The sequence below is a fragment of the Calliphora vicina genome, chromosome 5 (assembly GCF_958450345.1).
Source record: "Calliphora vicina chromosome 5, idCalVici1.1, whole genome shotgun sequence".
Classification (NCBI taxonomy): domain Eukaryota; kingdom Metazoa; phylum Arthropoda; class Insecta; order Diptera; family Calliphoridae; genus Calliphora; species Calliphora vicina.
In genome coordinates, this window is record NC_088784.1 from 94,350,651 (window position 1) to 94,373,278 (window position 22,628).

The window sequence follows — 22,628 nt, forward strand, 5'->3', positions numbered from 1 at the left end:
TATGGACCGATCTTCATAAATACGACTCAGCGATTGTTGTATTATGGGTATTATTTATCTCTGATTTTAGCTAATAGAAATATTTATAATAGATTTATAAGAATTTAAGTGATTTTCGGAAGTGGGTTTTATATGGGAGTTATGATCAAATATGGGCCGATCTTCATAAAATTCCATACAACGATTTATTTTGTAGTATTACCCTACTAATGTGGTTGATGTGGTTAAAAGTGTCACTTATTTACCTTTTCAACAAAAATACAATTAAATAACTAACAATTTACTCTCCCCTTTTTTCACATTTATTTGTTTTTTGCAGATTTTTCAACTAATCAAAAAATAACTGTTATTGACTCGAAGCACAGCAAGGAAAACAAAACTAAAACTAAATAAAAAATATACTTTGTTAAAAACTACAACATCAGCAAAAAAACAAGAGCAGTATAGCAACTAATTTCAACACCTAACAACAAATTTAAAAATTCAACAAATATACATACATATTTTTAAACCCCTTCTACTCGCTCTAACCTATCACTAGTTTCTGTTCTGCTTCTGGAACTTTTGCATATATGCACCTTTTGGTGTTGTTGTTGTTGTTTTTGTAATAAACAATAATGGCAGATTTGGAACGTATAAGACTGGTGATACTTGGGGGAGCTGGTGTGGGAAAAAGTTGTATTGTCAAACGTTTCCTATTTAAAACGTATACAGATAAATATCGTGCCACTGTTGAAGATCTATACAATCGTGAATACGATTTGGGTGGTGTTACACTGAAGGTAAGTAAGTTTCTACTAGAGTAAAGTTGAAAAAAAACGTATAAATCCATTTTGTAGTTAGTACATGTTGCATGCATACTTTTTTTGTTAGCACATTTGGAAAGCGAACAAGAAAGGAAATTAAATTTTAATTGGACATAAAGAGAACCAAAATAGTCTCTACTATTTTCAGTATAATTGCCAACATGCTGCCATGGCAGATTTGAAAATTTATCGTTATTTTATGTTTCTTAAAAATCATTGACACTTTGATACTGAGGATTATTTTCTTTAAAGTAACGATTTTCTTGATTTTTATTGAAAATATGACACAATATGATATTGTGAGTGAGAATAGCTACATACTTATCTTTTGAAATACTCGAAATTCCTCATTTTGCTAATAAAAAAGATTTTGAATCAATGACGAAATAAATTTACGCAGGATTTTTTAAAAGTTTTTACTTTTATTTTGCAACATTTATAGAATATAAATTTATTAAAATTACACTATACAACACCAAACCCATTACAACAGGAATCTAAGGGGTTAAAATGTTCCGCAAAAATATTGTCCGCGAAATTCTACTATAAGGCCCTGAATACACCAAAACGGAAAATTCAGCCAGAAAGTCAGAAATAAGACACAACCAAAGAGAGCTTAGAGTTAATTTAGCATTTATTAAGAATTTTATTTTAAAGTACCCCAAAAAATTAAAATGCGCACCCACTGAAGAACGCTTGGGAAACTTTAACCCGCCCTCAAATGAAATTCAGATGTAAACTTTCAAAACGCCGATACACGTGTCTTTTTTTTTTGTCTCCTCTATCAAAATGTATTGGTCGGACCTTGTAATTTTAGAAAAAAATTGATTTTGTTGCATAGTGTTATTAGCCAATGGATTCCGAGCCAAAAGAACTGCTCGTCTTTTGAGGCCAAGAACGAATCAAGCCAATTTCGTATACTCTATTCCAAAGTAAAGCATATTACTATAATCGTGGGTTATATTATAGTTAGTTCATAGTCCTAATCTTGGTTTATATTAAAGTTTAGTTTGTAGTCCTAATCGTGGGTTATATTTTAGTCAGTTTATAGTCCTAATCGTGGGTTATATTATAGTTAGTTTATAGTCTTAAACGTGGGTTATATTATAGTTAGTTTATAGTCTTAATCGTGGATTATATTATAGTTAGTTTTTAGTCCTAATTGATGGTCATATTTTAGTCAGTTTATAGTCGTAAACGTGGGTTATATTATAGTTAGTTTATAGTCCTAATCGTGGGTTATATTTAAGTCAGTTTATAGTCCTAATCGTTGTTTATATTATGGTTAGTTTATAGTCCTAATCGTTGTTTATATTATAGTTAGTTTGTAGGCTGAATCGTGGGTTATATTTTAGTCAGTTTATAGTCATAATCGTGGGTTATATTATTGTTAGTTTGTAGTCCTAATTGGTGGTCATGTTTTAGCCAGTTTATAGTCCTAATCGTGGGTTATATTAAAATTAGTTTGTAGTCTTAATCGTGGGTTATATTATAGTTAGTTTGTAGTCTTAATCGTGGATTATATTATAGTTAGTTTGTAGTCCTAATCGATCGTCATATTTTAGTCAGTTTATAGTCCTAATCGTGGGTTATATTAAAGTTAGTTTGTAGTCTTAATCGTGGATTATATTATAGTCAGTTTATAGTCCTAATCGTGGATTATGTTATAGTTTGTTTGTAGTCCTAATCGATCGTCATATTTTAGTCAGTTTATAGTCCTAATCGTGGGTTATGTTATAGTTTGTTTGTAGTCCTAATCGATCGTCATATTTTAGTCAGTTTATAGACCTAATCGTGGGTTATATTAAAGTTAGTTTGTAGTCTTAATCGTGGGTTATATTATAGTTAGTTTGTAGTCTTAATTGTGGATTATATTATAGTTAGTTTGTAGTCCTAATCGTGGGTTATATTTTAGTCAGTTTATAGTCCTAATCGTGGGTTATATTATAGTTAGTTTGTAGTCCTAATCAATGGTCATATTTTAGCCAGTTTATAGTCCTAATCGTGGGTTATATTATTGTCAGTTTGTAGTTCTAATCAATGGTCATATTTTAGCCAGTTTATAGTCCTAATCGTGGGTTATATTATAGTTAATTTGTAGTCCTAATCGAATATCATATTTTAGTCAGCTTAAAGTCCTAATCATGGGTTATATTATAGTCAGTTTATAGCCCTAATCAGTGGTCATATTTAAGTCAGTTTATAGTCCTAATCGTCTATTTAGGTTCATTATAAAGGTCTTATTATACCATTTATACTTATGACCTTAAACGAAATTCTATTCTTGTCAATTTTTCTTTAATTGTTTACCTGCTTTTTAAAATGTCTTTAAATTAATACAAAATTGAGAAAGCGTTCTACATTGATCGCAACAAATCGTAGACGGATGGAACACGGTCTGGACTATAAAGCGGGCAAAACATTCCAACCACTTCATTCTAAATACTTTTTAACAGGTGTTGCATAATGTGACCTATTATAGAGGAGCTTATATTGGAATTTAACGGTTTTTGGCTAAGATCTGAAATAGTTCTGTGTCATCTAAAAATCATATGCTGAAATTTTAAGCAAACTCCGATATCGTTTACAGGTTAAACAATTTACTTGTAGTTTCGATTTAGTTTAAAAGTAGCAATATTTTCAAAAAAAGATTTGTTTTTTTTAAATCCCAATAAAAATATGGTTATTTCATTTACTCATAGATTTATAAAAATAAAATGAGGGGTATTTCATTGCACTTTGTCCAACGTTTCTCCAATTTGTTTATCCCTTCCAAAAAATAAGATTTGTCGAGATCATCAAAATAGGTATTTTTTGTGAGATGATTTCATCGTTGGGATAGACATTTCTTCAGGAAACAAGAAATACTCACTCGGTGCTAAATCAGGAGAACAGGGCAGATGAAGTATTATCTAGTAGCCAAATTCATGGAAGCTGCAGATTTGTGTACCATTTTGTGCACCCTATTGTAGGCAAAGTAGGCAGCCATCTAGTAGAAATCTTTCTCATAGCCAAGTGATCATTCAAAATTGAAACCTGTGGCATCCACAATTTCTCGCACTTTCAGTATCTGATCGGCCAACACCATATCGAGATTTTTTCAATTATTTCGGATGTAGAGACCTCAACTGAGCGTCCGGTGCTTTCGGCATCTTCTGTGCTTGTACAGCCACATAGAAATTCAATTAACCACATTTTTACCTTTTAAATTGATGGTGCAGAGTTCGCATAGTATTCATCAAGCTTAGACTTTATTTGAGTGATGGTTTCTTCTGCAATTTTTCCTCAAGTCACAAGGTAGTCTGCTATTAGTGGCTGTCAAACAGAAACTAAATGACACAGCTTGTTCACATCTTGACAGGTGTCAACTGACAGATGCCTGTTAATAGGAGCAGTGTTGACCTTTCAGTTAAGAGCCGCATAATTCAACAATATCGAATTATTTAACTCAATAACCACGTAAATTATTTAAGTAATCAACTCTATATCAAAATTCTCTTTATCCAGTGTATATGTAGAATATACTTAAGCAACTAACAAAGCATTACATCTGATTTTTCACCACATGTATTGTTCTACTACGAAATTTCTCTTTATCATTGCTAGTTTGTCTTTAATTATTAATCAAAGTCTGACAGTGAGTCAAAGACATTTGCAAGCATTTTCAATTTCCATTTAACATTAACGTCCAGTCAGTTTTTGGTGCTGAATATGTAGGCGTATGTTGGAAAACTGTAAATATGCCTTTAATGGACACCTTATTGCCAATATGTTTGTTTGCCAAAATTTGATTGCATATGTGGGAGTATATATTTTTAAAGGAAAGTTTGTAACAGTTTATTACTTATTGAGTGAAAATGTCTACTTGATTTGACCATGTTGTTTGCAAACAGTGTGCAGACCCATCAGTCAGTCAGCCAGTCATTAAGTCAATTCATTATTGCCACGTTATAAAATGTTTCACTTCCTATACTCTCATTTATATCTAGCAGTTTGCATGTGTGTTTATTAGGGTGGCGCCTATTATGAAGTTTGGGGATTTACCATGCTTCCAAGGTCTGAACAATTATAAATTCAAACGGATTGAGATATCATGTAATTTATGATTGATAAATTTTGCCATTTAATTTTTTTCTGTGACAATTGTTTTTTTTTTTTGGGTACTACCCTAGTAACTTGTATAGTGTGTTACTAATAGCAATATAAGTTGATGGCTGTGTAAAATGTTTGCTAATATTTCTTCTTATATGTTTTTCTCAAAAACAAAACAACAACATTGGAAATAGTGAAATTATGTTTGAGTCCTTTGTATTTTATAGTTAAGTAGGTGGAGTAAAGTAAGAGCATGATTTAATGTGTCCCTTAATTAACATAAGAGCTAAATACTGTTTGACCACTTTGCTGCTGTGTTCGAAGGAAGTCACTTAAGAAAATTCAATCCACTTCAACATGAAAAGCAAATCAAACTGATGTGTACGAGCATAAGAATGTGGTCTTGTTTAATAAATAGTATTAATAGTTTTGTTTCTATTAATTTATTGCTAATCGAACTAATGAAAATATAAAGTAAAAGTTTTTTTTAGGAATAAGAGAATGAAAGATTGTTTGGAAACATGTTTTTATATTAATTTCAATTAACACAAATAGCAACGAAAAAAAGAGAGGGAACTTTTAACCATTAAAAAATTCATGGAATACTTTTTTGAATAATATGACAACAAATCTAGGGCCTATATTCACAACCCCCTATCTTTGATTTTCATGAAATTGAACTTTTGATGGTAAAATGTTCAGTAAAATAGCCCTCATCTATGGTGTGAATTCCATAACAAACTAATTTTTTTATACTCTTTTATTTGGATTTTTGTTATTTCTCTATCTCATACAATTATTTTTTCCCGAATGCCTCTATCTTTTCAAATAATTAATTTTCGAACCAAGTCCCCAATGAACAAAGTTCCCAAACCACAAATGAATTAAAACCACAAAATTGGGGCCTTAATTCATTATGAATTAAAACTAGAGATGCTAATCGGGACTGATTTTTGAAAATCCCGGGGATCGGGATTTGGTAAAGAATCCCGAAATTCCGACCAGGGGTTTCGGGATTTTCGGGAAATCTAAAATCCCGAAAATTATAAGAAAGAAACGTACATAATTATGTCTTTACAATTAAAAGTAATTTTTTTATTTAGCAATTAATTTTTATTAGACACTAAAAAGCATACTATTGCACCTATGGTTTCTTCTGCCATTCACGAACAAATTTTGTTTTCGACATATGCTGCTGCCGAAAAACATCTTTCATATTGGCAAAACCGTTTGCAAATACTTATAACAAATCTGCAAGTATTTTCCTCTTGTTCCTTCAGAAATAAAGTGATCTACATATTTCTTTTGCAAGTTGCAAATCTACATTATAACTTGGTTTCGTTATTGTTATTTGGGTTTTTTACATTTATTAATAATATCTTTTAGCCTTTGAGCAATTGAAATATTTTCATTTTGTTCGAGCTCCTCATCTGAGATAAAATCAGTTTCGTTTGAAGAGGATTTAAATTGAGTTTTGTTAGATAACTTACAAAAAAATGTGAAGAATTGATTTTCCAGAGCTCCCCTCAAGGAAAACCAAAAATACCGCTTTCCTTAATTAACTATGTTGTAGCAATAGTTGAGCGATATTCGGGCATGTAGAATGTCAAAATGCATAAAAAAAGCACACAAAAATGACAATTTCCCCTATTTATTTATGAAGAACTGGATTTAGAAAATCCCGAAAATTCCGGGATTTAAAATTAAAAAATCCCGGGCTTCGGGGTTTAAGAAATCCCGAAAACCCCGGGATTTTCGGGAACGGGATTCCCCGTTTGGCATCTCTATTTAAAACCCAAAAGTTCTAAATGAAATAAATCCCCAACCAAAATGAAAAAGAAACCGTTTTCGGTTTTCTCCTCTGGGGTGTATCAAAAACCGGCTTCGCCCATAATGCGCAATACAAAAAAACTTTTCTGAGCGAAGCCGGTTTTTGATACACCCCAGAGGAGAAAACCTTTGCGCCCGGTCGAAGGCCGGCAATGCAAATAAAACTTTTCTGAGCGATGCCAGTTTTTGATACACCCTAGATGAGAAAACCTTTGCGCCCGGCCAAAGGCCGGCAATGCAAAACAACTTCTCTGAGCGAAGCCAATTTTTGATACACCCCAGAGGAGGTGAATCTTTGCTTTTTGCAAATTTTTGATACACCCCAGATTAATTTCATTATGAATTAAATCCCCAATTTTAGAAATAAATCCCCAAAAGATGAACATAGTCCCTAAATTTCGTTGTTGGATTTTTCTATATAAAATTTTGGGGCCTTAATTCATTTACGGTTTGGGGACTTTGTTCATTGGGGACATAGTTCGTAGCGCCTTTGGAAAAAGTTGGAGTTTGCTAAAAAAAGTGTCTACTTTTAAAGTGTCATCTATTGCACAAGTCAACAGCAAAGAAAGGTTTCACTAACCACTATATAGATTTGATGCATCATGGTTACCTACAAAAATGGTAAAATTATTGAAAAAAATTGAGAATTTTTCTAGATGTTTCTCCACATAATTTATGATAACTCTAAAAGGGTTATTCCGATATTATTGAAGTAAACTCACAAAAGTTTATATTTACATAACCTTTAATCTGTTTATATATTACGTTTTAATAGCCTCAGTAGTTTCGGAGTTATAATAACAAATTGATGGAATAAATATATTTTTTACGTGAAAATATCCAATTTTTTGCCGCATATAATATCAACAAAATGAGATATCGAAGATAAAAATCAATGGATTATTTTGGAATCAAAAAACTACAACTACCTTTACAAACAACAAACTAAATTCGCCAAGAAGTTTCAGTTGTGGCAAAAGAAGCCAACCATTTATGACATCAGGCACGATAAACACAGAAATATATATGCAGCTCAGAGTGTCTACATATATCTGGCGCGATTTGGCATCATACCATTAAGGAGAAAAGGCCCTTGAGTGGTATTCAACCAATAATGTCAATTTTATACCATGGGAGACAAATCCACCCAAATGTTCAGAACATCAGTCAGTGGAAAGGTATTGGGCTCTTGTCAATAATAATTAAAGAACACAAGAAAAGGTATCACGCCCAAGAAGGTAACGGAAGTAACTATAAAATCTTTAATGGGATGATTTCCGGAAAAGTGGATAAATTTATAAAGACCGAGTAATTGCCAATATTTTAATGTTTAATGAATTTGTAGTATATTTGAATTTGAGAATATTTATATTGAATGGCTTAAGTTATATTTAACTTAATAGAAGTATAAGTTTTTTCTGGCTCTATCTTTACATACAGACCTGTCTTCTCTATTAATTAATTTAGAACCAGTTTCACCCTTTTATGCCTTATTATAAATATTTGGCTAAAGGAAAATTTGATTTTAGTTATCTAAAATTATAATTCTAACAGCATTTGATACTTAATAAACATTTGTTGTTTGCACTTTCAACAAAATCTTTTTGTTTTATTTTATTATTTAATATTTGCAAACAACAAATTAAATAAAATACACAAACCTACACCAAATTATATCTCCAGTATAGAATTTGTATGGTTTACAACATATTTTGTTAGTATTTAATATATGCATGCTCTTTAGATGGTATTTAAATAATTTTATTTTATTACTCTCTTAAAAGCTTAAACCACATACAACCTTTAATAAAGGGTGTCACGAAATGTATCATACAATTTAGGCATGTTATTATTTCGCTATATGGAGCACCAATCAATGTCTGATCCGCTTCAGCAGTTACTGCTTGAGTAATCTCATTTTCGCTGTAGCATTTGGTTTGCGACAATCAAGGTGAAAATGTGCTTCAGCTCTAAGGAAGATTTGTTCGAAAAACTTTCATTAGTTTTAAAATATTGTTAAACAATGATTCTTTGTTCTCTCGTGTCTAACTCTAAGCTGTCAAATAGTTTTACTTTTTCTTTGACAACACCTTACTCCACAATTTTGGAACTCCCTTTATATTGACACCTACAACCACAAATTCTGTATAATATTTTCCATAGGCATTATTGTACTATATTTGCACTTTCCATATTAGAAGGATTTAGTGTTTGTGGGAGTACGAATTCTAGGAAGTGTTGAAAATTTCAAGGTTGGCTGCAATTAAGGCTAATACCATTACCGTTAATTTATAAATAATTTTAAATTATAATAAAATTTGTTGTTATCAATAATTAAGTTCATTGATATCAATAAAATATGAACTATTTGTAAGTAATAATACTACTGGCGTTTTTTAAATGTTCCTAGCATTTAATTTCAGCCTGATCGAACTTGACGTCTTTACCGAAATATCACAAAAGGTACGGAAAAACTATAGGAAGTATTAACATAATTTTTTCACAATTTTTATTCCCCATTATATTCTCAATAAATCCCAAAGTGATGATCAAAAAATTCTGAAATTTATTTAACAAAATTTTTAAAAAAATTGAAAATGGAGTTTTGAAACGACGTCAAAAAAAATTTAATTTTTTGCAGGGACCGTAAATAACGGTTAACCAGAAAATTTTAAATCAAAAAATCACTATGTTAGAGTCAACGGAGACCTATAATGTTATATACCAATAGATTCGTATAGACGCGCTCTTTCAGAATCTATGGTGATATTAAAAATATTATTAGGTTTTAACCTTTTTAAAACGTTTGTTTATTTCCTTTAAATAAACCGGATACTTTTGATTGCAAATAAAAGCCGTTTAGTAGTTTGAAAATGGTAACAACTCTTTATTTATTCAAATTTACAACAACAACAACAGAATTAAATAGTCACTCAATGTTTTTTATACACGTTTGTAAATTCGCAGAAATACAGACACAATTTCTAATGTACACGAATTTACTTGAAAAACACAACACACTTTAAGGCACTCAGTTGATGTTTATTCGAGAAGCGTCTCTGATAAACTTACTCACTACTGCAACCTCTGCCACTATTTATAACACTGACATCTGCATTCTAGATTGCTCTTTAACTGTCAAAATTCGAATATTCTAGATCTTACTAATACATACGCCATCTGTGGTGTACTTTCTACAATGTTCTTTAACTGAATATTCGAATATACAGCGTTGCCAACTTACGATCAATGGTCAACTGAAAGCTTTTATTTAATAATGCCCACAGATATGTTACAGTTTGCTATTACAGCACTGTTATTTGAAAGCATTATGCTACTTTTAAATCAGCTCTTAAAATCGTTATATTTGAATTATTTTTTTATGAAAAAAATCCAGCAACAATTTAATAATAGGAATCAAACAATAGTATATTAAAATCCCACTTGTTTTTATTTTAATGGCAATTTATTCAATTGCAATGCAAGGTGCTTTAAAAATTGTAATGATCTGATCAGCGCACACTGGTCGATCCCATAGGCCAAAAATAAAAAAACAAAGTAAAAAGTTTGTCACCAAATGTGTCATCACTATTTCTTATAAAAACAAGATTTTAATATTTATAGTTGCTTTTGTTTTATTCCAACTATACTCTTCAAAAATAGCTTCAAAAGTGAGAGCATGTTGACAGTTGGTTTTTGCAGAGTGAAAAAGTGGAAAATTAAGCGCAACTTTCAATTAATTAAAACCATATAAAAAAATGTTTTTTATATGGTTTTGTGTTCCCCCCTGAAGTCTCCAATGGGATTTTTTTTGGTTTATTAGTTAATATTCCAAGATTTTAAAATTGGAAATTTCAGCTGTATCCTTTTGCATCTCTTTGATTTATCTCCCATACACCAAAGCGGCCTCGCTGGTTTTGATGTCCAACTTTGAATTTTTGTGAGGTGTTTTGTTAGTTTATGTTCGCGCTGCTTTGTTATTGTTATGCATGTAAAGAATTGTGTTTATTTTTTTCTTTTCCACGGACTTTTAATATTTTTACTTTATGAATTTAGTCCTTATTATAAATTGTTTTTGCAAAAGTCACATCTTATAATTGCAAACTTTCGCGCTCACATATTTTTGATATTTGGTGCTTAGAATGCTGAAAAAGCTCGAAAAGTGAAGGATGTCGCGAAAAACTATATTAAAAATGAGGGCTACACATTTGAAAAAAGTCATTTAGAAACACGCTTAAATTATAATTGCAAAAAATTTCAAAATTTTGGCAAAAATGTAATCGTATAAAAACAAAAGTTCAAAATACATATTCTGATTGGCTTGCCTAAAAGGAGTCGATTTTATTAAACTCAGATGAGCGGGCGGACCACGCCCAGATTTAGTTTGCAATTTTTTTAGTAAAAATAAAAAGTTTATAGTTACACTTATATGGGGAGTGGGTGTGGCAGTTGTCCAATTACGCCAATTTTTGAAAAAAATGAGTGTAATATCCTTATTATATATTGTACCAAAAATTATAAATGTATTGTTATTTATTACCGAGATATGGAATTTTGATTAACTACACGCAGAGAAAAAATATAGTTGGGCATGGTTACTGTAACCATTTCAATATTGTTACAAGTTTTTTAACTATATTATAGTCACAGTAACCATTTACATGATTGTGGTAACCATAATATGGTTAATTTACGATTCACATGATTGTCTCAACCATATATATGGTTACAGTAAACATATATATGTTTGTGACAACCATTTATATGATGAAGGACTTATCATATTATGGTGCTCTCGTCTTAAGGCTTATCATAATCTGAGAACAACATATTATGATAAAATTATTCATCATAAATATGGTTGCCACAAACATATATATGTTTACTGTAACCCTATATATGGTTGAGAAAATTAAAACTCCTCAAATAACTTTTATTTTATGATGGAAAAAACAAAACTCCTCAAATGAGTTTTTTATGACGGTTTTTTAAAACTCTTTTTTTTAAAGTTTCATACGAACGTTGAGTAATAACTGTTTTAGATGGTTATTTATTTTTTAAGTCACAAAATAACTGTTATAAAATAACTTTTTTGATATCACTTATAATCGTTACGGTCGAATCGAAAAAAAAATTTAAATTTATTTGCAATTTTATTTTAAAAAATTCACATAATTTTTTTTTTAAATTTTCTATTATTTGAATATTTTTTTAAAATGGCAACATATTTTATATTTAGTATTCGTTATAGTCTTGACCATAGATATAAAAAGAAATAATTTTTATCAAATTTATGACCTAAAACAAATTTCCTTGAAATCCTCCAATTTAAAATTGGTCCCCACTTTAACACTTAATCAAATAATAAAAGGTTATAGATTTCATCCTTTTTTTTAATTTTAAACATCTATGGGTAATTTAGCTGAAATTTTCCTTAAATATTTACAGCTTGGTAGCAACGAAAATTTAAAAAGAGTTCAAAATAAGGACCACCCTAATATATAAACATATATATGTATTGCATTTCCTTTTGTCCATGAATTCTATCATCCATCTATTCATCCATCCTTTAGGCTGCTGCAAATGCAAATATTGTCCCACAGACAATAACGAATGTTATGTTGTTGAGTTGAAAATTTTTCAAATATCAAATAAATTATTAATAAATATAAACAATAAATTGCTGGCAGATATTTTGCAATTTTATTTGTGTTAAAATTATGCCTACGAGTCAATAAATAAACAATAAGGACTTTTTTTCCGAACTAATCAAATTGCTGCCAGATATTTTGCAAATTTTATATTTTGTGTTCAAATTTTGCCTGTGAGTAAATAATTAAACAATTGAGAGTTTATTTTTGGTAATAATCAATCATGTTGTATGTGTACCTAACTAAGTACTTCAACAAAGACAATAAGGTTTATAAATTTTATTTGATTTCAAAACTCAAAAATTAAACATTTTGTGATTTAAACATTTAAATATTTGGTAAAATATCCAATACTTAAATGTACTCAAATCAGCAAGAAACAAACAAATTTCTAAAACTACGAGCATTTTTATAATGACGTCTTTTTTATCACTATTTACACAAAAACTTTGAGCAACTTCAAAGACCTTTTTTGAGTCAATAAACAAAAGGGTGAACCAAAATTCACACAAGTGTTTCAAACAAAAAAATTACTGTTTGATAGCTGAATGTTAAGGGTTAGTAAAACTGGAGCACCATACGATACTTCAGAAAAAAATTAAAATTTTTCTAGGAAAATCAATCTCAGCAATGAAGCACAATTTCCCCTCCATGGCTTTTTTAATCCACGAGTCATTTTTTGATGCGAATTTTGAGCCGTAGGTAACATTGGACAATACTTCGTCGAAAATGAGGCTTGTGAAGCAGCAGGAACGGTTCCAGGTCAACAATTTGTTTTATATTTTTACCCTTTTTATATTAAAACTTTTTGGTTTTGGTGGGAAGGGAATTCTCTTTTTCACACCCCCCCTGAATCCGCCCCTGTGAAGCAGTAACTATTGTATTTGATATCACGACATAATAACGAGTTATTTCTGCCTAAATTGGGTGATAAAATTACTGCATGAAATATTTCTTGGTCGTGTACTACCTCGTTTCTGTAATCAGATTTGTGAAATTTTAAATTGTGGGTCACCTTTTATTAATAGAACTCTAAAACAGAATTCGTAACGTTAATAACTTTTGCTTTATTTACCAAAGAAATGTTTGCTAAGACAAAATGGTTAATAGAATACATAGTTATTTATTTAGAGCTCTAAAACAGAATAAAATTGAAGAATACATTAAAGTGGTCAATAAAAACTTTGTTTTTAAACAATTTCCGCTTAAGAATTTATTTGTAAGAGAAAAGGATTTGTGTACTTTGCAACAAGAATGTCTACAGTAAAGTATAGTTCAAAGTAAATATTTAGTACAATGACCTTTTATGTCCTAAATCATATTAATAATATTGTTAAAGGCATCCATCACCACTTGTTGTGAAAGGGATTAAAAATATGTTTGTTAGATCGTAAGTAATAGATTGACACTCATTTTACAATTTTGCGATGAACCCTGATTAAAAACTGATTAAATCGTTTATGGTATTTATTTTCTGTCAAATAGCTATGTTTATACCCCACACCACCATAGTGGGGAGGGCATTATGCGTTTGTGCAGATGTTTGTAACACCCAAAAATATTAGTCTAACACCCACCTTAGAATCACTTTCTGAGTCGATTAAACGATGTCCGTCCGTCCGTCCGTCTGGTCGGCTGGCTGGCTGGCTGTCCATGTAAACCTTGTGCGCAGAGTACAGGTCGCAATTTTGAAGATATTTCAATAAAATTTGGTACATGCTATTTTTTCGGCCCAAGGACCAAGCCTGTTGAAACTGGCTGAAATCGGTCCATTATTTCACCTAGCCCCCATACAAATGTCCTCTCGAAATTTTATCGGACTTTATCGGTCATAAATGTTTAATTTATAAATGTATCTCCACAAATTCATGTCACCAAATTTTGTTACGATCGGTCCATAATTAGTCATAGCTCCCATATAGACCCGCTTCCGAAAATCACATTAACGTGCATAAATCGCTTAAAAATGTTGGTATACTCACAAAATTCAACATACTAAACTTTCATATAGACACAAATCACACGACCTAATTTCATGGTTATCGGTCCATAATTGGTCATAGCACCCATATAAGTCCCACTCCCGAAAATCACTCAAAAATATAAATTATTGAAATTTTAACAGAAAAATGTATTTGCTCTTTTATTTAGTGTAGGGTATTATATGGTCGGGCTTGACCGACCATACTTTCTTACTTGTTTTTTCTTGAAATAGTCAACTGTTTCTTAAATAAATGTCGCTTCCAAATAAGGATATCTTTTCTTGATAATTTTGAAATTAAATTAGATGATGCGATTTTGCACATTATTTTAACTTCATAGAATCAATAAAATCGCAATTTATGCCTGTCCTTTCAATGAATAGATATGCAGCAGAAAAATATTTTCTGTTAAATGGTGTACAAATTAGTTAGCGTACGCACAGGAATAATTGGACGTGAAATTATCGCTTTTATTATATTCTGAAAACACATTGCAGGGAGTATAAATTGTGAGAACAAATCTCGAAAATGGTGTGCAAAACTAAACCTAAAGTTAATCAAATCTATATATGTATATATATAAATGAAATGGTCCATGTATGTAATGTCATCACGTGAGAACGGCTGGAGCGATTTGGCTGATTTTTTTTTATTCAATTCGAAATTTTTAGGAGATGGTTTCTAAAGAAAAAAAATTAAAAAATTCCGGGTAAAACTCGGAAATTTTCTTTTTTTGAGGCCAGTCAACTGTAATAAAAGAAGCTCCCTAAAGTATGCAGTACAAATTTAGATATTTTATTTGCAAATAAATAAGAACAGTGGGTTGCAGAAACTAGAAGAACTAATATTAGTAAATGCAACCGGGCGAAGCCGGGCGGGTCAACTAGTAAATAAATAAAAATCAAATATTGAAACTGACTAGTTTTTTATGAATTTAAAAGTTTGGTTTCATTTTAACCCCAAGTGCCATTAAGGCTTAATTTTCATTTTTGTGCTGCTATTATAAATACCAGACGTCGTGTTATGTTTTTCTTAAGTTTCATCCATTTAGCTATCTTTCCTTGAGAAATTCCAAATATGGAAAAATTTGACTTTTAACCTTCACGATTTAAAGGTTAACGTTTTCCCATTTTAGTAAATCTTTCAGACTACATTTACAATTACCTTGACCATAATCTTATGAATAGGTTTTTTACTTAAAATTCATAATAGTAAGGAAATTGAGCTCATTCTCCAAAATATGCCCAAAAATTCGAAAATCGCAAAATTTAAATCGCAGGTACCAGAAAACTATAGGCGGTATTGTCATACTTTTTTCATATTTTTATTCTCTATTATATTCTTAATAAATCTCAATGTGAAGATAAAAAAATTCTAAAATTAGTTTAACAAAATTTTTAAATATTTGAAAATGGAGTTTTGAAATTGCCGTTAAAAAAAATTAAATTTTTTGCGAATAGGTTAACGGTATCCTACGAAGACAAAAACTCATGTACAAGTAAATATGGATATATTCTAAGTAAAAATAAGCTTTTATTTTAATATTTTTCAAAATATGTAAATTTTGTTCCTAAATTTCTTGTTATAGCGACCTGAGACATGTTAATGGCCTGGAGAATTTTTAATAACTTTTAACCAATTTCTGGTTTTTATATCTCATTAGATCGATAATTAGGTGCATATTTCTACACTTTTAAATTAAATTGCAAAAGTAATTTTTTAATGCCAAAATTTTTACAATAACTGAAAAAAATGCATTTTTTCACTTTAGTATATTCATCTCAAAACTTCAGAGGGCTTGCTGCACGTCTTAAATCCAACCGATTTAACTAGAATTTTTTTGGGATGATTGTCGTTTACCAAACTTCAGCAAACTGGTGGGTGAGACTGCCAAAATTCGAACTTTTATTTATTAAGGGCCACCATAATGCAACACATCCAAATATTCATCACAGACCCACCCAATTATGTATATTCTGGGTCCTTATGAAATTCTAAGATGATCTAGCTATGTCCATGACAGTTGAAAACACGATAGGGCCGAAATGAGCTAGCTTTTTGAAATTTTCTAGAATTGCTATCTGTTGATAAGGGTTGTTTGGTATTGAAAATGTACAATATCTTTACAATACACAAATGTCCCCCCGTAATACAACATTATCAATTTTGTAGCACTGGAGGCAAATCCACCCAACTATCCAGAATTTCAACCTGTGGAAAGGTATAGATAGGGCTCTGTGAAAAAAGAATTAAAGAACACAGGAAAGATATCTGAGGACTTGTTCGATTTTAAAAGTAAGTGGACCACATAATCTACATAAGTAACGGAAGCAACTATAAAATCTTGAATGCGAGTATTTCTGGAAAAAAGTGTATAAATTTATAAATACCGAGTAATATGCAAATATTTTAATGTATAATGAATTTGTACAATTTTAAATTTCTGTTTTTTTAGAATTTTTAGTTTTAAGTTTTTATAGTTTAAGTTTTATTTAACTTAATACAAGTATAAGTTTTTCTTAGCTCACTCTTTAATAAGAACTTAAATATACTATTTGGTAAAAACTGAGAATTCTAGCTCATCATATACTAGTTTGAATGTTTATTGATCATACTTTATAGAACTCTCGCTTTATAGGGCCAAGGCGTATGAGTAATATTCAATTAGATATAAATAAATCATAAGTAATATTTCGTATTAGAGTTTCGAAAAAACAAAATAACTTTATAATATAGAGCTTGTTTTTCAGTTCTAAAAAACCGAAGAATAATTCATACATCAATATATCGCGAATTCTTCAGGCTCGGTTGTTATTTAAAATCGACAAAATCGTCCCACAAATGGCTGAGATATAAGAAAAAAACCAGGACAACCTCGATTTTTGGATTATTTTTTATGTATATCTCGATTACTAAGTCATTAATATAGATAGGATATAGGATATCTAATGATAAATATTTCAAAGTCCATTGCAACAATATATATAACAATGTATATAGTAAGTTGGACCTATAATGGGTCAAAATCGGGAAAAATATTTTTTAACCCAAAATTTTTCTTCTATAAAAACAAATTTTATAAATTAAAAAAAACAAGTAAGAGTGCTATATTCGGCTATGCCGAATCTTATATACCCTTCACCTTTGTTGTGGATGCATTATTATTTTTTATAATTAGTATATATGTATGTACATTGCCCACTTTCAGCGTACAGCATCCTAAATTTATCAAGAACACAAAAAACAACAACAACGCCAAACGAAACAAAACACCAAAAGAAAAAACAAAATACGCAAGGCAATGAAACCAACACACATCCAAACATACGTTTAATTGTATAAAAAACAAGAACAACGCCAAAAGAAACAAAATAAGCAAAGCATGCACATCCAAACATACGTTTTGTTGCTTTTTTGTCAAAGCATGCAATAAAACATACGTTTAATTGTATAAAAAACAAGAACAACGCCAAAAGAAATAAAATAAGCAAAGCATGCACATCCAAACATACGTTTTGTTGCTTTTTTGTCAAAGCATGCAATACATTGTGTTTTTTGATGAAATTTTTTGTCTCGGGTTTTTGCTCATATCTCCGTTATTTATGGACGGATTTTGCTGATTTTAAATAGCAAAATTCTCGAAAGTATGTCTGACAGAATTATTGAAGATTTGGATCCCGGGGATATCTGGGGCCTTCAGAAAATTGATTTCAACAGACGGAAAGACAGACAGACGGACATGGCTTAATCGACTCCTCTATCTATAAGGATCCAGAATATATATACTTTATAGGGTCGGAAATGAAAAATGTAGAAATTGCAAACGGAATGACAAACTTATATATACCCTTCTCACGAAGGTGAAGGGTATAAAAACAATTCAGAAAAAAAAATTTATTTTGTTTACCTAAAAATATTAAAAAAAAATATTATTAAATTAAAGTAAAATTTGGTGATTGTTTTTGTTCTGTTTAATTTTCATTTATTATAATGTTATTTTTCATTTGAACGAATATTCATTTATATCTATTTGAATTAAGTTTTACAAGATTCGGCACAGATGAATATAACACTGTTACTGGTTGGTTGTGAGACTGATATTTCGATATGTTACAAACGGAATGACAAACTCAATTTAGACACTTCATTTTTTGATACTAAAATAGTATAAAAACTATTTGTCAACATTTATTATTTTTTTAACCTGTTGAACCAAAACTTAAAATTTTAGTCCAAAACTTGAGATTTTAAACTAGGGTTCTGTAAGTCGATTGCTCAATTGTTCGAACAATCGACTTTTGTAGAAAAAAAAAACTCGAAAAGGCGAAATCGTGTATTTGGTCGGAAAAAAGTTGAAACCCGCAACACTCAGAATGATAGTTTAGCACACTATCGTCTTGCCTATCGGGGCACCCATATTGCCATAATGAATCTGTTTTCTCTGTGAAGTTTTGTATTCTTCTTCCCTGATTGATAATATCTATATAACAAAAACCTTCAAGTATAGTACTAACAATCCAATAAGAATAATATGACATAATTTTGATGCAATATCAAGTATCCGTTTCCTAATGATAAATTTTATGTTGAATTAATATAAAATAAAAAAATTACAGTCTTGAATATGGTGATGCAAAACTGTTTTGAAATACATGAAATGTTAAAGTAATTCATAGCTAAAATATACATCATATATGTTGATTTTTTGTATTAATAAAACAGTTTATCAAATTCTCCCAAAAATGTTTGGTGTTAAACAAGAACATTCTTTTTAATTATTAATTAAATTCAAAATACACAATTTGTTACAAGCACACATACATACTAGTACAAGAGATTTAATTATTGGTTAAAATACTTTCAAATATTTAAACAGGACATTAGGGTTTCCCTGTTTGTATGTTGCCAAAGAAAATCAGAAAAAAATTGGTCATAATTGGGCCTGTTCCGAAATTTATTTTATAATTTTCAAAGAAGAACTATTTTCACTTTATTTGGTTACATTGATTAATGTTTTTTTTTTGTGTGATGACACCCTAAACTACTTGCTTTCAAACCAGCAATAACCACAAAATTAATTATATACATTGGCAACAGAACGACGCAATACGCTTGACGAATGAGAAGGCAAAGGAGATAGATGTGTTTATAAACGCACAAAACTTTTGTAACATTAAAAATATTTTTTAATAATTTTAAGAGAGAAAAGTTTTTACAATATTTTTTTTTATGCAAACATTTATGTGCACATCCATGCACACAAGTAATAGAGGGTAGAGGTTCTCTTGAAAATGGGTTCTATTGAAAACATTTAAGAACTGGTTTCATTAAAAAAAGATGCACTAGGGAAATATTGAATTTTTGATTGCTATAACAGATAATATTTTCAATAACATGGATATTGGAGAACACAATAATATCTTTGTTGATATTTAAAAAGTTCAATAAAAATTTAATTTAGAAATTTAAAATCAATCAAGAAATTAATCCAATAAGATTCGAAAATAGGACGATGTTTTTAAATTGAAATAATTCTTCATTATTTTTATAATAAATTTATAAAATGTTAAATAATGTCCTTAAATTTTAATTTCAAATATGCAAATATTTCTTCTTCCTCTACTAGAAATGTGTGATAAAAAATATTGTGATCCATAGTGCAACACAATGTTGCTAATTTCCATTTAGATGTTTATAACGAAGCAATATATTTAATAAAACATGTAAGAGAGCTATATTTGGATGTGCTGAATCTTATATACCCTTCACCAAATTATATTTTAAAATAAAAATTTTAAATATTTTTAGGTAAAAAAAATTTTTGTTTCAAAATAAATTTTTTCAATTTTATTTTAAAATTTTTTTTTTCAATATTTATAAAAAAATTTATGACAAAAATATTTTTTCCCGATTTTGACCCAGCTTACTATGACCTTATATATACATAGTCAACAAACAGATGGACGGACATATCTAGAACGTCTTAGAATCTTATAAGCAACCAGAATACATATCCTTAAGGGGGTCTGAGATAAATTTTACGATGTGTTACAAACGGAATGGCAAAATCGATATCTTTTTTGATGGTGGGTATAAAAATCAGACAATAAGTTTTATTTTATTCAAATCACAGAAAATAAGCTATCTTCTAGACACCTTCATTTCAAATATTTATCAGATATTAAACTGGTTTTAATAATTTCGTAATTAAAGCAAGTATTCACGTGCTCAAAAACAATATTTTCTACTGAATTTTGAGTTTTGAATTTGATAATTTTGATAACACTTTGTGTAATTTTTTAAGTCATGGCAATATAACCATATAAAAAAAAGACCAGTGTCTGCCAGTTTTACCCAAAGTCATGTACTTTTTTTTATGGGCCCCCAAAAATTTGGGGCCTCAGTGTCATATTTGCAAAAAAGTGATAATTTTATCAGGCTCATATCTAGCAAACAGTTCGCAATTTTAATTTACTCTCTGAGGCAAAGTTATAGTTGTAGCTTGTCATAAAGAACAAAAAACTCCATCTTCAAGACCAAATTCGCAAAAAAAAATCGAAATAAATTTAGAAATAATTTTTTTTTAAAGCTGCCTAAAAGTATGCTTATAATAACACGGTGCTACGATGGAAAAAAAAACTTGGAAAACGCCCTAGCGTGGGTTATAGGGCTTGCCGAGTACATTAGAAATTGTGTCGAAAAATTTCAGAAACACCCTCAAATTCAGAAGTTATTCTAAAAAACCGTTTTCAGTGATGTTCGTCAACTTATCGATTTGTAACTCAGTCAGTCTCTGTCCGACTTTAAATTTTTAAACGGAGTTGGAAAGAAAACCGAATGCTTTTTAAAATGACGTGCATTTTTTGATACATTTGTAAGTCATAAGTATTGTTTTTGTTAAGAATATCTAAAAGAAAAACTAAATTTATCAACTTTTTTGATTTTAGTCGCTTTTCATTGCTTATTTTGATATGGAAGCTTATAAAAATTTATACCAATGTATTAAGGAAATTTAGTTCTTAACAAACCATCGTTTTAATTATTCAAATTGGATGAAAATTTTAAAAGTTATTCAACTTTTCATTAACACCTTTTTTAGTATTTTCTCCGCCAGCCCATATGAATAAAAAAAAAAAACTGTATAAAAAAAAATTTTTGTACAATTTTTAATTTACAAGGTAAATTTTGTGGAATTTTTTTCGAAAAAGTTTAATAACTTTTGCAAGTAGAAACCGATTTTAATAAGTAATGTCTCATTTTTGTCTATATAAAATTGTCTTTAATAAACTTTGCAAAGAAAAATAGGTTTTCATAGAAAAAATTTAAAATAACTATTGTTGAAATTGAAAAATTACGAAAAAAAATAAAAAAGAAAGCGAAACTATTTATAAAACTTACACAATTTCTAGGAATATAGATTTTATGCATACATTTTATGAAAGCCTAATTCTTTATTTAACTTTAGTTGTTTAAAATTTTGAAATCTGTCTAAAAATGTGTGAGTTAGAGGTACTAAAGTACTACGACCTACCCTAAAACCGTTTTTTCAAAATAACTCAAAATTTTGAGGCTGTTTCAAAATCTTTTAAAACGGTTTTAGCATGTCCTCTACGCCTACAAACTCCATTAGGTGGCTTTTCAAGTTCTGACAAAAAGATTCATTTTGTAGCAGAGTGCAATTTAATAGTTTATGGCCTTAATTCTTTTAGTTTTTTCTTACTAACTTATATTAACCTACCTAAGCGGTGTTAAGAATCATTCCTAGGAAGTTAATATGTTCTAGAAAGTTGTTTATTGAGATCTTAGGTACATTTTCGTAGTTGATTGTTGCCTTGAATATTGATCGGTTTGCTACCTATGGTCCCGAATAGGGGAAAAAAGGTAAAAAACGTGTTGATCTTGAAGATGAAGTTCTTTTGAACACATTCATACTAATTCGCTTCAAACTAATCAGTTGTATTCAGACATGTGATGGTCTGGTCAGTTTCATAATAGATATAACCCTTTTACTTCCACCTAATAGAGAAAATTACCTTAGCACCTTAGATATCTGGCTTTGGTGTTGATTCGGCTAGTTGGCAGGGCTTCACATCCGATATCTTACGTTTCGGCTTTTCGTAATGGATCCATCCCATTCCTACTTTTCTACACACAATTTTGACAGTTCATATTACTTTTCGTTGACAATACCTACATGATTTGTTACAGTGTAACATTTCCAATAACTTTTGTAGACAACTGTGTGTTTTTTAATTAAATTACCAAAC

The 22,628-nt window shown here is 29.9% G+C and overlaps 1 protein-coding gene across 1 annotated transcript in view; it reads left to right on the top strand.

Moving 5' to 3' along the window:
* The first annotated feature begins 561 nt into the window (after positions 1 to 561).
* LOC135962320 (GTP-binding protein Di-Ras2) overlaps positions 562 to 22,628 on the top strand; it is a 149,517-nt gene continuing 127,450 nt past the window's right edge. Inside the window, exon 1 of the mRNA XM_065514180.1 lies at positions 562 to 782. Coding sequence (XP_065370252.1) covers positions 618 to 782 — 165 coding nt within the window. The 5' untranslated portion in view covers positions 562 to 617. The remainder of the gene's footprint in view (positions 783 to 22,628) is intronic.